This window comes from Moschus berezovskii, chromosome 6 (genome assembly GCF_049115385.1).
Source record: "Moschus berezovskii isolate FMDL1 chromosome 6, NW_MosBer_1.0, whole genome shotgun sequence".
NCBI lineage: Eukaryota > Metazoa > Chordata > Mammalia > Artiodactyla > Moschidae > Moschus > Moschus berezovskii.
The window spans coordinates 32,291,204-32,303,329 of NC_142465.1; the positions used below are offsets into that span (position 1 = coordinate 32,291,204).

The 12,126-nt window shown below is 43.9% G+C and overlaps 1 protein-coding gene across 3 annotated transcripts in view; it reads right to left on the bottom strand.

The window, feature by feature from the left end:
- SCN8A (sodium voltage-gated channel alpha subunit 8) overlaps nt 1-12,126 on the bottom strand; it is a 156,383-nt gene that overhangs the window by 15,455 nt on the left and 128,802 nt on the right. For all 3 annotated transcript variants that reach the window (XM_088836897.1, XM_055395535.2, XM_088836896.1), the window contains one exon: nt 991-1,275. In XM_088836897.1, coding sequence (XP_088693023.1) covers nt 991-1,275 — 285 coding nt within the window. The remainder of the gene's footprint in view (nt 1-990; nt 1,276-12,126) is intronic.

Sequence of the window (12,126 nt, forward strand, 5' to 3'; positions counted from 1 at the left end):
TTTGAACTGGGACAGAACTAAAGAGCTGTGGAATGGGATAAACCACTGCTCATCCCATTAACTCCGCCTCCTTCTACCAGCTAACAGTTAAGAGTTTACTATACTCAAGGCTGAGTTGAGTGCTTCACCTGCTCTATCACATTTAATACTCCCAGAAACTATATGATGTAGAAACAGTTGTAATAGTAACAAAGAAACATAATAGCAAACACTATTAATTAAGCATGTGCCTGCTGTGTGCCAGGCACTGTGCTAGGGAACGTTAATAAATCACCATGAATCCCCTTAACCACCATGCAAAGTATTACTATTCAAATTTAACAGATGAAGAAAAAGACTCAGGGAGGATGAGTAATTTGTCCAAGGTTACATATCAAATAAACGTCAGAGTGTGGCTCAAAACTACATCTGATTTCAAAGCCCAGGAGTTTTCATTGCATCATACTATCCTGTCAAACATTCCAAAAAATTGGCCAGAGAGAGAAAACTAGACAGGAAGAAATGCTTCATTTCTTGCTGTGATACACTGAGACCTTTCTCTGCGCTTGAGATGACACAGTGGCAGCATCATAGCTCCGTCACATTCTCATATTCTTCAGTTAACTCTAGCATAGCAGTAATGCGGGATTGTTCTGCTCCATCAAAATTGCCCCCTTTTTTTCTTTTTGGTCTGTGACTTACCTACTTTCTCTTTAACTACATACTTCCGTCCTGGAGAAAGAAGGTAATCTCTCTGCAACCTCACTGTGTTGAAGAAATCCTTATTTGTTGCTAAGCGGAACTCAACTTCTGAGCACAATGACAGATTCCCTTGACTGAGGTCTTAGAGACCTCACAGTATTCAGGAGAGGTGTCTCCCTGGCACTGCTTTGGGAAATGACAGTAACCCCCGACTTAAGAGCAACCCTGATTCTGGACATAGGGTTGAAAAAGAACGAAATGAGATTTCTGCTAGCTGTCCAATTCTCACAGGACTGAAAACAACCTTACCACTTGAAGAAGCGCCAGATATCCTGCCCCAACATTGTCGAAGTTGATCTTCACGTTCTTCCATCTGATTTCTGTGTTGTTCCCCTCCATGAGCTTTTCACACTCTGTTTTATTGTTGACATCTTCAATTTCAAATCGGATCTCAGAAGACTCATTAAAGCAATAGTGGTACTTTCCCGCAAACAGGTTAACTCCCATGATGCTGAAAATCAGCCAGAAGATGAGACACACCAGCAGCACATTCATGATGGAGGGGATGGCGCCCACCAAGGCATTCACCACCACCTGCATTGGAAGGGGGAGGTTGCTGAGTGTCGGGAAGAAGTACAGGCACGCGCACTCTTTTGATTTCCAGGAGGGGAATGACACTGTGTGGCTTGTTACGACTATGGAAACATTATGTTCCCTTTGGAATTAGGGTAATCAGATCCATAAACAGGACCAAAATTTTGTATATTTCTGAAATATACTTTGGGGAATTCTAAAAATTATTTATTTATTTTACTGAACACAAATTCCCCTGCCCAAGTTGACCTAGGTCTCTCTCCTAGGTACCAATCTGGGACCGAAAAAATCATTTCATTGTCTAGTCTTCCTTCTTACCAACTCACGAAATATGGCCTTCATAGGACAACCTGAGTGATTTCAATCTCACTAGTTGCCTTTCCACAGACATTCCCCCTCTGCAAATCAAGGTGAGATTGCTCAAAATCACAGAGAACTACCCTGAGGGGTTAGCAGTGAATCACTCGACAGTACATAAAGTCTCTTTGTGACTATGCAAGGCCAGTTATCTTATTTCAGGCAAGAGCCGAGCATGCATCATTTTGCAGGCTCAAGAAAAAAAAAAAAAAGCTATATTCCCTCTACCAAACAGTATAAAATAAAATCTGAACAGTTGTGTTTTTCACACAAGGTTCATTATTCTCCTTCAGTCTTTTTATTTTCTGACTTTGCAGGCTTCTCAGTCTGAGTCGGCCCCTGCTTGGCTAATGCTGACATTTCTCTGGTCAATCCCAGGTTTGACTTGACTCTTCACAATGTACTACTGGAAAAAGGAGTGACTTAGGGTTTTTGGAGAGTTTAGGGTTAGATCACTGCTCCTGAAACCCCCCAAACTGGCATATTGTTAAAAATTACTGACTACAGTAGATTCAGGAATGAAAAAAAAGGAAAAGAAGTCCCATTAGGAATCTAAATTTCTGGGTTGTTTTTAACTTTGCTTCATACCTTAGATGAGAAGAGCTAGACAGAACTTCCACTGTTGTAGCAGTTTTCACTAGAGGAGTTCAAAGTGCTTACAAAAATAGCATTTCAGGTAGTGGACAGAAAACAATGCTGGCGATCATTCCTGCCCTGATTCTTACTTGCTGTTGTCTTAAGCAGGACTGCTAAGGCCCAGAAAGGTGACCCTGAAATGGGAAGCATGTTTCTTTTCTTTTCTAGCATCCTCGGAGGATAAGTGGAGTTAAAATAGAGATCCTGGATATAAACAAACTCTTCTCATGTTTTGTTAGAAGGTAACAAATATCACCATGCTCCTGCATCCGTTTTTCAGTGTAGGGAAGAAGATAGGATCTGCTGCCAACCAGCACAGGACCAAAAGGGCCGTGCTGTACAAGGAACACCAGGGGGCAGCTCTGGGTTCTAGTTTGAGCCTGATCGGGATCCGATTTTCCTCATCTGTTGCACCTTAAGATTGTAACGCCACTCATTGGAACATGTGGCTGAGAAGAGCTGTCTCTTCTGTCCTCTATCAGAAAGGCAATGATATTCTGCTACGGAGTCACTCTCCCTTAAGTTAAAATATCAGTTTTGTATTTCTCCAATTCATGTATGAAGGCCTTTAGACTGAGAGGCAGTTATTTCTTAATTCTTAGACCAAGAAATCTCTTTTAGATCTAATAGTTTTGTCCTTAGAATAAAATAATTATACTTCCATTCTTCACCACTCTGAACAAGGAGATCCAGGATATCTGAAATCTGGAAACTCCCCAAGGTTATTTTTGAGAATGATACTCTATTTATGTTACCAAATTTGTCAGGTGATCAGACTTGAATTTAATCTCCTCTTTCTATAGCTGTTCACCCTTTGATGGGAGCACTACAAGGCAATGGAATGTGCAAAAGAACAGGCAAAAGGAGGATGACCTACAAATGAAATAATTATTTCTCAAAAGTAAGAGAGTAGGTTATGTAAAGTTTCAAAAGCTCCAGTCTATGTGACAGCATTTTGCAGCAGAGCTTGGATGAGAGATGATGACCTTCTATTAGACCATCACAGGTCTGCAATATGGAAGTTGGTCCCCAAAGATCTGAAACCTAGAAATATTGCTTTTCATATCAGTTCGGAACATACCTACTCCAGGAACTCTTCTGGCCACCTTAACCTAGTCTAACCTGTCCTGCATGGAGTCAGTGTCTTTCGGTCAAGTATGGGGTAATATTTACAGCAGGGAAGAATAATCAGTTACTTTCACACTCACGGATCTGCACAAAGGAATCAATACACAAAAGTGTTTTACTGGGTGTTCTGTGATACATAGGACATAGAAATCCTGTAAAGTCCAATGTGTACTTAAAGATGTAAAGGTGCTTTCACTTATAGTGAAATGTACTTTCATTATAATCAAAGAAGAACTTAGCTTCATTTCATGAATAAAACAGTAAAGAGAGTTGATGACATTTCTAATAATTCTTCCTTGTGAACATTAGCTAATATTCTCAGCAACCAAAGAGCAAGAAAATATGCTTTCTTATTTTGACTCTTACACTACAGATATATATATAAATGACAACTTAAGTTTCCAAGGATAGTTACATAATAAATTGGATCTTCTCTTCTGCCCTCTAATAGCTCAAATTACTCTATATTGTTTTTAATTATGATGAAATTCATTATTTTTAAAGATTAGGTATACAAATATTACTTAAAGCTAGAATCTAGCAATTTATAAAGCTACTTTTTTCAATAGAAGTTTATATTTAGCAATTGATACAAATCTCATTTAATTGATGAAAAATTCCCATGTGTACTAATTCTTTCAGCATTTTTGTCTTCTCTATAATGCCTGGAACATTACTGTTCATTAAATACTATAAAACCTGTCAAACAGATTTTAATACATGGCAGAGGGAACATGGCTTTAATGGACAACTATGTACTGACAATCAACAAAAATGCATGCATGTTTCATAGCATCAGTATTGTGTACCCTCAAAAAATGTAATAGCACAGCAAAATCCTTAAATGAAGATTACTATGGAGGAGAGAAAAGCAAAGAACTACATTAAGTATTCCTTTGCCAACAGCATGAGTATTTCAGTGTTCTGGTCTTTGGTTTGAGGAAGAGACTGAAGTCAGGGTCCCAGGACAAGCTAGGGCCTTACGTTCCCTCGCAAGTGAAGGTCTGAGCCTCTCACTGGAGCAGCACAGTGACAGTTGAGTCCATCTGCGTTGATGGTATTTAGTTCGTTTAACATTTTCTAAGGGTAGTCTCTCAAGTGGTGGCACACCCAAGGACCCAAACCAAGAAGTGGAAACACATCCCTGTGGAAGAGCAACGTTCAAACGAAACGTCTGTCCCTAATTCTGCTTATTAATGGGGGACTTACGATAAGCTCAGGCAAATTCACTCTTCCCTTCTTGCAGTTCTTGCACAAAAGGGCTGGGGGACTGCTGCCCAGGAATGGGTCATGAGCCCTCACCTCCAGCCCAACCAGAAATGGCCATGCTGTCGATGACTGGAGTCAACCAAAGGTGGGGTCATCCGTTACCAGAACTTCCCTTTACTGAATGTCTATTGTTTGAAGGCCTGATTTTGGGTTCATATTTGAGCCTGCCCTGATTATCTCATCACAAAAAAAACCTCTGCTAATGCTTTTCAAATAAAACTTTCTATTCGAAGGTCACCCATTCCAGAACTCTGGCTTCCTGAACAACTTGAAAGTTGACCAGTTTTGAGGGAATGAAACTGGGAGTCCAGGAAAGGAGGAGGAGCTAAAGGGAAGAGGTATGGCCACCAGAAGGGCCCTGGTGTTCAGACTATCCATACAAGGTCCTTGTGAGTCAACTGGCTTCTGCTGCAGGGTGGGACTAGCAGTAATGGGCACCCAGATGGAGAAAGGTTGTAGCAAGTGTCAACTGGGCATCTTTTTTCAGGCTTTCTTTGGGTATTACTGGTTTCGTTTTGGGAGATCGGGGACCCATCCTGGGGCATGTTGGAGGGTCACAGGCTACTGAGTTGAGGCACAGTGTTGCAGTTATTGCCTTCAGTCAACACAATGGATGATCAGCTCTGTAACAAAACTAGTACAACTTATTTAAAGTGTTTAACTAACCTCTTCTGAAAATAGTAGGAAGGTTGGGGAGGAGGGAAGAGCATTTTAACCCTATTTTCAATGACACCAGAGCCCCCTGAAATGCTAAGCCCTCTTCAACAGACTCTTTCCCCACTTACATTTAGCCTGAGCATAACAATGACCTAATTGCACACATTCTGAAATCTCTTATCTGTGGGAGAAAGACTTAGAATCCCAACCTTTTTTCCTTAATTCAAATAAACGTATGCTGCTGTGGAATGGACCTTCCTGCAGATGGTTTCAGGTGGGCTACAGAAAGGTTATATTTAGTAAACCAAACTGTGACTGTGCTACAGCAGAAATGCAAATGTCTTACAGAAAGCATTTGTCTGGATAAACTAAAATAATAAAATCCCCAAGTCCAAGGGAGATGTTCATCTTCCTGGGCAGATGTGGGTGGCTTCATGGAACAGTGGCCAGGAACTCACAGATGAGAACAGAGTGAGGCGGTACCGTTCTGGTACCTAGTTTCCCTGAGCAGCCTTGCTCTGTGTGGGCCACTGCAACAGTTTAAGGTTTGATCTCTGCACGTTTAAAAAAATAGCCTCTGGTTTGCTCTCCTGCATGTATTCAACATCTGAATTAAAGTGAGTTTTCTTGGTCTCGTTAAGTATAACAGACCTCTCTGATTACCACGGGACAACTCTTACCATCAGAAGCCAGTTGTCCATTTGATTTTAGGAAACTGATTATGTGTGTGCTCATGCACATACATATGTCCACACACAGTTTTTTTAAATCAAGAAAGACAGCAAAAAGGCACCAAAAGAGGGAGCCTTATTTCCCAGTTGGCAGGGTGACAGAACCTTGCACTGTTTGGATTTGGGTGGAGCATCGCCCCAGCAGGTAACAGCAGGGGTTGAGAAATTTCAGAATCAGCTGATAGTCATCTGTCATTGTGCCTGGTTGTTATCTTGGCAGTGTTACAACAGGGGGCCAGAGAGCACGGGCAGGGGGGTAGGGGATGAGGAAAGCTTTGCTCAGACAGAGGCTGCCAGTCCTTATGGGACTGGGCTGAGAACAACGAGGTGCAATAAGAGGAATCGGAATAGAAAGAAAAGGATTTCTTTCCCCGGGTCACGCCAGATTCCGCCCTGTCCCCAGTTCCAGGCCTGCCGTCCCAGCTTCCAGCCCCCTCTCAGCGGCTTTCTCAGTGACTCCACGGCCACGAACCCATCAGCACGCCCCTATCCAGCATTCTCCCTGTCTGTGGCCTCTGCTTTTCAGCGAGTCTGTGGGTGACAATTCCCCTTCTTTGCACCTGGTGATTCTCCCTATTAAATCAACAGCCCAGATAGCCGCCCCAAGTGCTACAGGTAAGCCAGGCCAAATGAGAATAGCCAATGTTAACATGGTCCGCGATGGCATGTTGTTGGGCGTGGGGCCAGTATTAATATGACGAGGCAGCTTAATGTGAGTCCCCTTCGCACAGGGCAGGTGCGGGGGAGAGAGAGTGGAGGATCAAGACAGCAGCTGCATCACAGAATTCGTGTTCGAATGATCTTCCCACCGTGTGATCAGTTCTAGCATGCTTAAACAGTTTCCACTGGCATGCAGAAGGATCAGCTGCTCTTAGTATCTTACCCTCATCCCTTCAAATCGTGATAAGGCTCTTAAGGGTCTCAAAGCTCTTAGGGTCCTAAGGGACTTTATGGCACCTAGTTCCGAGTAGCCCAGGGCATTAGCTATAAGGCTGACTAAAGAGACCTACACGGAAACAGAAGAGAAAAACAAAAACAAAACAGAAAAGGAAACAAAAGATAAAACAGCAACAACAACAACAAAAAAAGAAACAGAGGATCCAGAGTGTTAGAATAAAACCCCTAGCACTGAGTATACAGACTGGGCCCCCCCGCCCCGCCCCGGAAGAGGAAGTGTGTTACACCAGCTGCCTACTTCAACCTGGACTCAAACGACCTGGAAGGAAAGGTGGTTGAGGCAGAAGAAAAAAACACAAAGGGAAGAGAACGTTGAGAGAGGGCAGTAGAACAAACATACAAACTGGCAAAGGGAAGAGGCTGACGGGATAGGGAGAATGAGGAAGTTCCATTGGAAGGAGAGGAGCCTGAACAGATGACAAAAACCTTACCCTCGCCCTTTACAGTCTCTGCAGGTCCCAGAAGTTCCCATTAAATTAAGCCAGACAAATTTAATGGTACCTATGGAAAAGAATACAGATAAATACACACACTCCACACAGGCTGCCCCCTCCTCAGCTCATTCACCACGGACTTCCAACAAGGACAAGCTCTCTTACTCCTGGTTGACAAGAAACCATTTGTTTGAGAATTGGATGAGTTACTACATCAACAAGGAAACGGATTCAATAAGTACCACAGTAGACTCTGCAGTTCCCAACAAGAAAAGGACCAAATGAAGAAACTTCTTGACAGAACTTTGGCTCCATGGGAACTCAAGTGACTCTTCCACTTTTAACTGCAACAATTCTTCCATCTTTTTAACTAGAATCACGGCTCCTTCATGGTCATGAGAACTTGGGTAGGCCTGGACAACTGAATCCATATTTTCCCTTATAATTTCCATACTTTCTCTCCACAAAGCCCCAAAAGAACTGGCCTCAGGTCTAACCTTTCTAGGAAAATCTTCTCTTATTCTTATCATCAGGATAACAGCTGGAAGGCTTCTTGGATGAATTTTTTATTTATAGATAAGGAAACTGAGACCCATACACGAGAATTTGCCCAGTGTCAACACTGGCAGTTCTGCAGCAGGATTAAAGGCCCAAACTCCTGATTCCCAGGCAGAACTCTTTCTTCCACAGACAGGTCAACGCCCCCGCTGGCTGGATGACAAAAATCCCAATAAAGGATTACGGTATCTGCACAATTTGGAGCTGCTTATATTGCCATACTGGGGAGTAGTCTGGTGCCTAGGCCTGGAATCACAGTCAAATGCTTTCCTGCTTTTACGGAGGCAAACCCACCTTATTCTACCTGAGCTCTCAGAGTGGCTATCCCACAGACCCCTTAACTGCACAGAGGGCTGCCTGGGCCTAACCTGAGAGCGGCACAGAGCTCTTCGGGGGAAGAAGACCTGAAATACCTTTAGTTAGACTGTTTGGGCTCTGGGTTTCTTAGAGAAGTATTTCCCTTATACTGTACCACAAGTCTGGGATAGGTTAAGATGCTCTCATCAACAATTCTTAAATTCCCTGTACTGGGAAGTAATGATTATAGGTTGGCTCAGCCTAAACTGATGATATTTTAAAGCAAATTTAGAGGCAAAAAGAAACAATCCACAGCTTGGTTCTTGGTTTCATTTGATGCTTTTTATCTCTAGCTGAGGGATTTCCTTCTTAAGATTCTGTATCTCTGAACTATACAAAAAGTTTTTTTTTAAAAAACAAAGATGTTTATAATTAAGCAGCAGGCTGGCAGGGGTAGAAGTAGCAGGTCAAAGGCCTAGTGAGGGTCAGGGATGAGCAGGCTCAGAGGCTTCAGTGTTTAAAGCAGTGTGAATCGTCAGCTATGCCTGTCCTAATAATCCATGAGTGGAGATTTCTTCCCTGGAGGCCCAGGCAGTAGCCAAAGCAAATCTGGAATGAACTGCTGCCCTATTCGGCTACTCAGGTTCTTTGAAGGGTAGATGGTTCAGAGTGTAATTTTGATTCAAAACAACAGCCTCAAAAGCTTTATCTAGAACACAGCAGTACCAACCAATCATTTTCCCTCCATCCATCACTGACAGTAAGAATCTACATGGAGGTATCTTTTGTCTACGACAGCCAGGTGCAGCCACCTCTTAACCCTGAAGCATCTAAAACTGTCATTTTCTTACGTGAGACCTGAATGGGTACATCTGAAGGTAAGCTACTTCAACCAAATACTTGAGGTCAAAATACCCAAATCAATTCTGCATAACTATGCCAGATAAAGATTGCACAAAACTAAGCTTCACACAAGGCAAGAAGATTCTGGTTCTTGGTTGGGGATGGTGGTGACTTATCTGATAATAAATAGGCCCAAAGTGGGGAGAAGGGTGGAGGAGGTACAGATGCCAATTCAGAGGCTGGCTGTAAATGCTGCTGAGATAGTCTGCTATTCAACTGACCAATCTAACCAAGATCTCCTCCCAAGACAGCATCAGCAAGCATCCTATCTGGGTAGTTAGTGGTAATTTTACAATCCGCTGAGTCTCCATGTTAAACACTCACTGGACATAATCAGAACATTGCTTAAAAGAGTTAAGGAAAGAATAAAACCTGAAAAAGAAAAGGAACTGAGGGCAAGTAAAAATCCAGGCTATCTGTGGCTGCAGGCATAGAAGAACAGGGAGACACTGCGTGACTTTTTAAAAATGACATGAACGTTTCCAAACGGAGAGTGTTTTCAGCAGTCAGTTCAGGATGAGGTGAATGGTCTCTGCAAGTTCCCATCCCTGGAACAGATATGCTGGCTAATCTCTGGATCTGCTGGGGGTAAATTTCCCTGGGAAAAAATGATGAAATTCTTTCCCAGACACAATCTCCAGGGCAGCCAAGGACCTGGGCAGAAGAAAATGTCTCTGGGAACTCATGTGGCTTATAATCAAAGAAAGTTAATCTTGGCAGTTGTCTAGATCATCTCCATGATTCTAAAAAGTACTCTTAGCGGCTCTAAGAGGCAATGAGGAAGAATGAAAATTCATTAGAGGAACAAACATGGTGATAATAACAGGTTCCGGCATCGAGTCACTGGTGGATGAAATGGGAGGAAAGAGGGTTTCTCAGAGAGGCTGCTAAATCAGGACCGAAAATTTATACCTGCTGGATGTTCTAAAATGCCAAAGGGATTTTTATTTAAAAGGACAGCAAAACCTCTGATGGTTCCAGCTGTCCAGGTGTCAGTCTAAGCCTTAATCTCCATCCACAACTCAAACAGCGCAGCCAGGACATGGACTGGAGCTGCCACCCCTACCCCAACTCCGGCACACTCTGCTTCACGCTGGTTATGTGTGTCTGTGTCTCATCTTCTCAGCCCTTTGAGAGAAGTAATCTTGTCTACTACTCTCTGTATTCCCCACAACACCTGGCAGGAGGTTTTGTGCTGTAGGTGTTGAATAAACATTTGATACACGAAGAATAAATGCACTGCTCTGCCTGAGAGAAAACCAAGATTCTTAGGAGAGACCTGTTCCCAGAATGCTGGATTTCCACAAGCCTGGAATCAGGTAAGAGTGGCCTGGGCAGCTAAGGTGAGCTTCCCAAGGGTCAGGGCCATACCTCCCTGTCCCCTGTGACTCCCTATGGCTCCTGGGACAATTCTACATGGAGAATGGTATTTAGTTTATTTGTTTACTAGTTACTGGTCCAGAAGTGTTTCAGGAGCCAGAGTCAGGTCTCATGGCAATGTGAGAATCCAGCAACTCCCCAGAGTTAGGGGGATTTAAGCATATTGTCAGCGCGCTCCATGTCTTTCTCATGTTTTTTGCTTCCCTGTCACTTAGCATAAAGAGTGCTAAAAGTATTTGCTAAATACATAGTGACCTGCAGAACTGTTAATTCTTCTATAACAGCAGCGGAATGTGGGGTACTTGATTGCCCACCCAGAGGGAAGAGGAGGAGAGTGGCACAGGTTAGGGTGAACAGGGGGCAGGTCAAGGTGGGGAAGGTTTGTGCTGAATCACAGCTTCCCTAGGGCTGCTGGAAGTGTGGGAGTGGACACACCTATCTGGGTTCCTGGAACATCTAGAAGACAAGGGGCACCTAGGTCTCCCACGGGTGTCCACCTGACTCTAAGCGGTCCTGGGGAGTCACAGTGAAATAAAGGCTCCAGGGTACTTCCGCTGTTCTGTGTCACCTCAGGTCTCTGGGTCTGATCCCAAACCCACTCCTTACCTCCTAGAACTCATGCTTCCCATCTGTGGGAGGAGGCAGAGCCCCTTCCGCCACAAGGGGCTGCCACCTCTGGCTAGGAGGCATTCAAGCCTGCCACCCTGGGGCAAGACCTCCCTGGTTCACTCTAAGGGCAGTGACCTCCTCACAGTGATAGCTCTCAAAAGGAGTCAAGGATACTGTGTTGGGAAAGGAGTGCATTAACCCAGCAGAGATTACCCTGGTGCTGAGTGCCAGGTGCCTCTGACTTCTGTGCTGCTTCGTGCCAGCCCAGAAGAGCTCCATAGGTGGTTCACCAATGAAACCTATTTTAAAAGGACCAACCCAGCCGCCAGACACTCCCCTGCTCCACCCTCAGAAGAAGTGAAGTCACCTTCGGCCCAGCTCCTAAAATTCCCATTCGTTCTCATTCAAATGCTGATTTGACTAGAAGAAAAAAGCTTCAGTGATCAGTCAGAATAAGAAGCACTCATCATGGTTAGAAAGCCCAATAAGGAGCAGTTCCTGGTGGAGTAAGAGATAGTTATAGGTGACGTGGCTTCACCCTGAAAAATAACACAGCAGGTAAAGACCACTGAGCCATGGAGATGGTCTCGAAACCTGGAGAAAAAAAGGATTTTTTAAGTTTGATCACCACTGTGGAAATAGCCATGTGTGGGAAGGAGTGGGAGTCGGGGGAGGGTTTCTTTTGGGTTCTTTCCTCTCCTTGACAGATTTGTTCGGATGAGTCTGGTATGAAGACTTGAGATGGATGGGAGTGTGCCTGGGGACGGTCAGCAGGAGAGTCTACTTAGATCCCACCACCGCCTGCCCCGTCCTCTCAGCCCTCTCCTGGCAGCAGAAGGAGGACAGCACTGCTGGTTTGGGGCCAGAGCCTTCCTGTTCCCAGTCTAATAACAAAGCTTGGACACCAATGAGTCCTCTTCCCATTCCCAATCTCA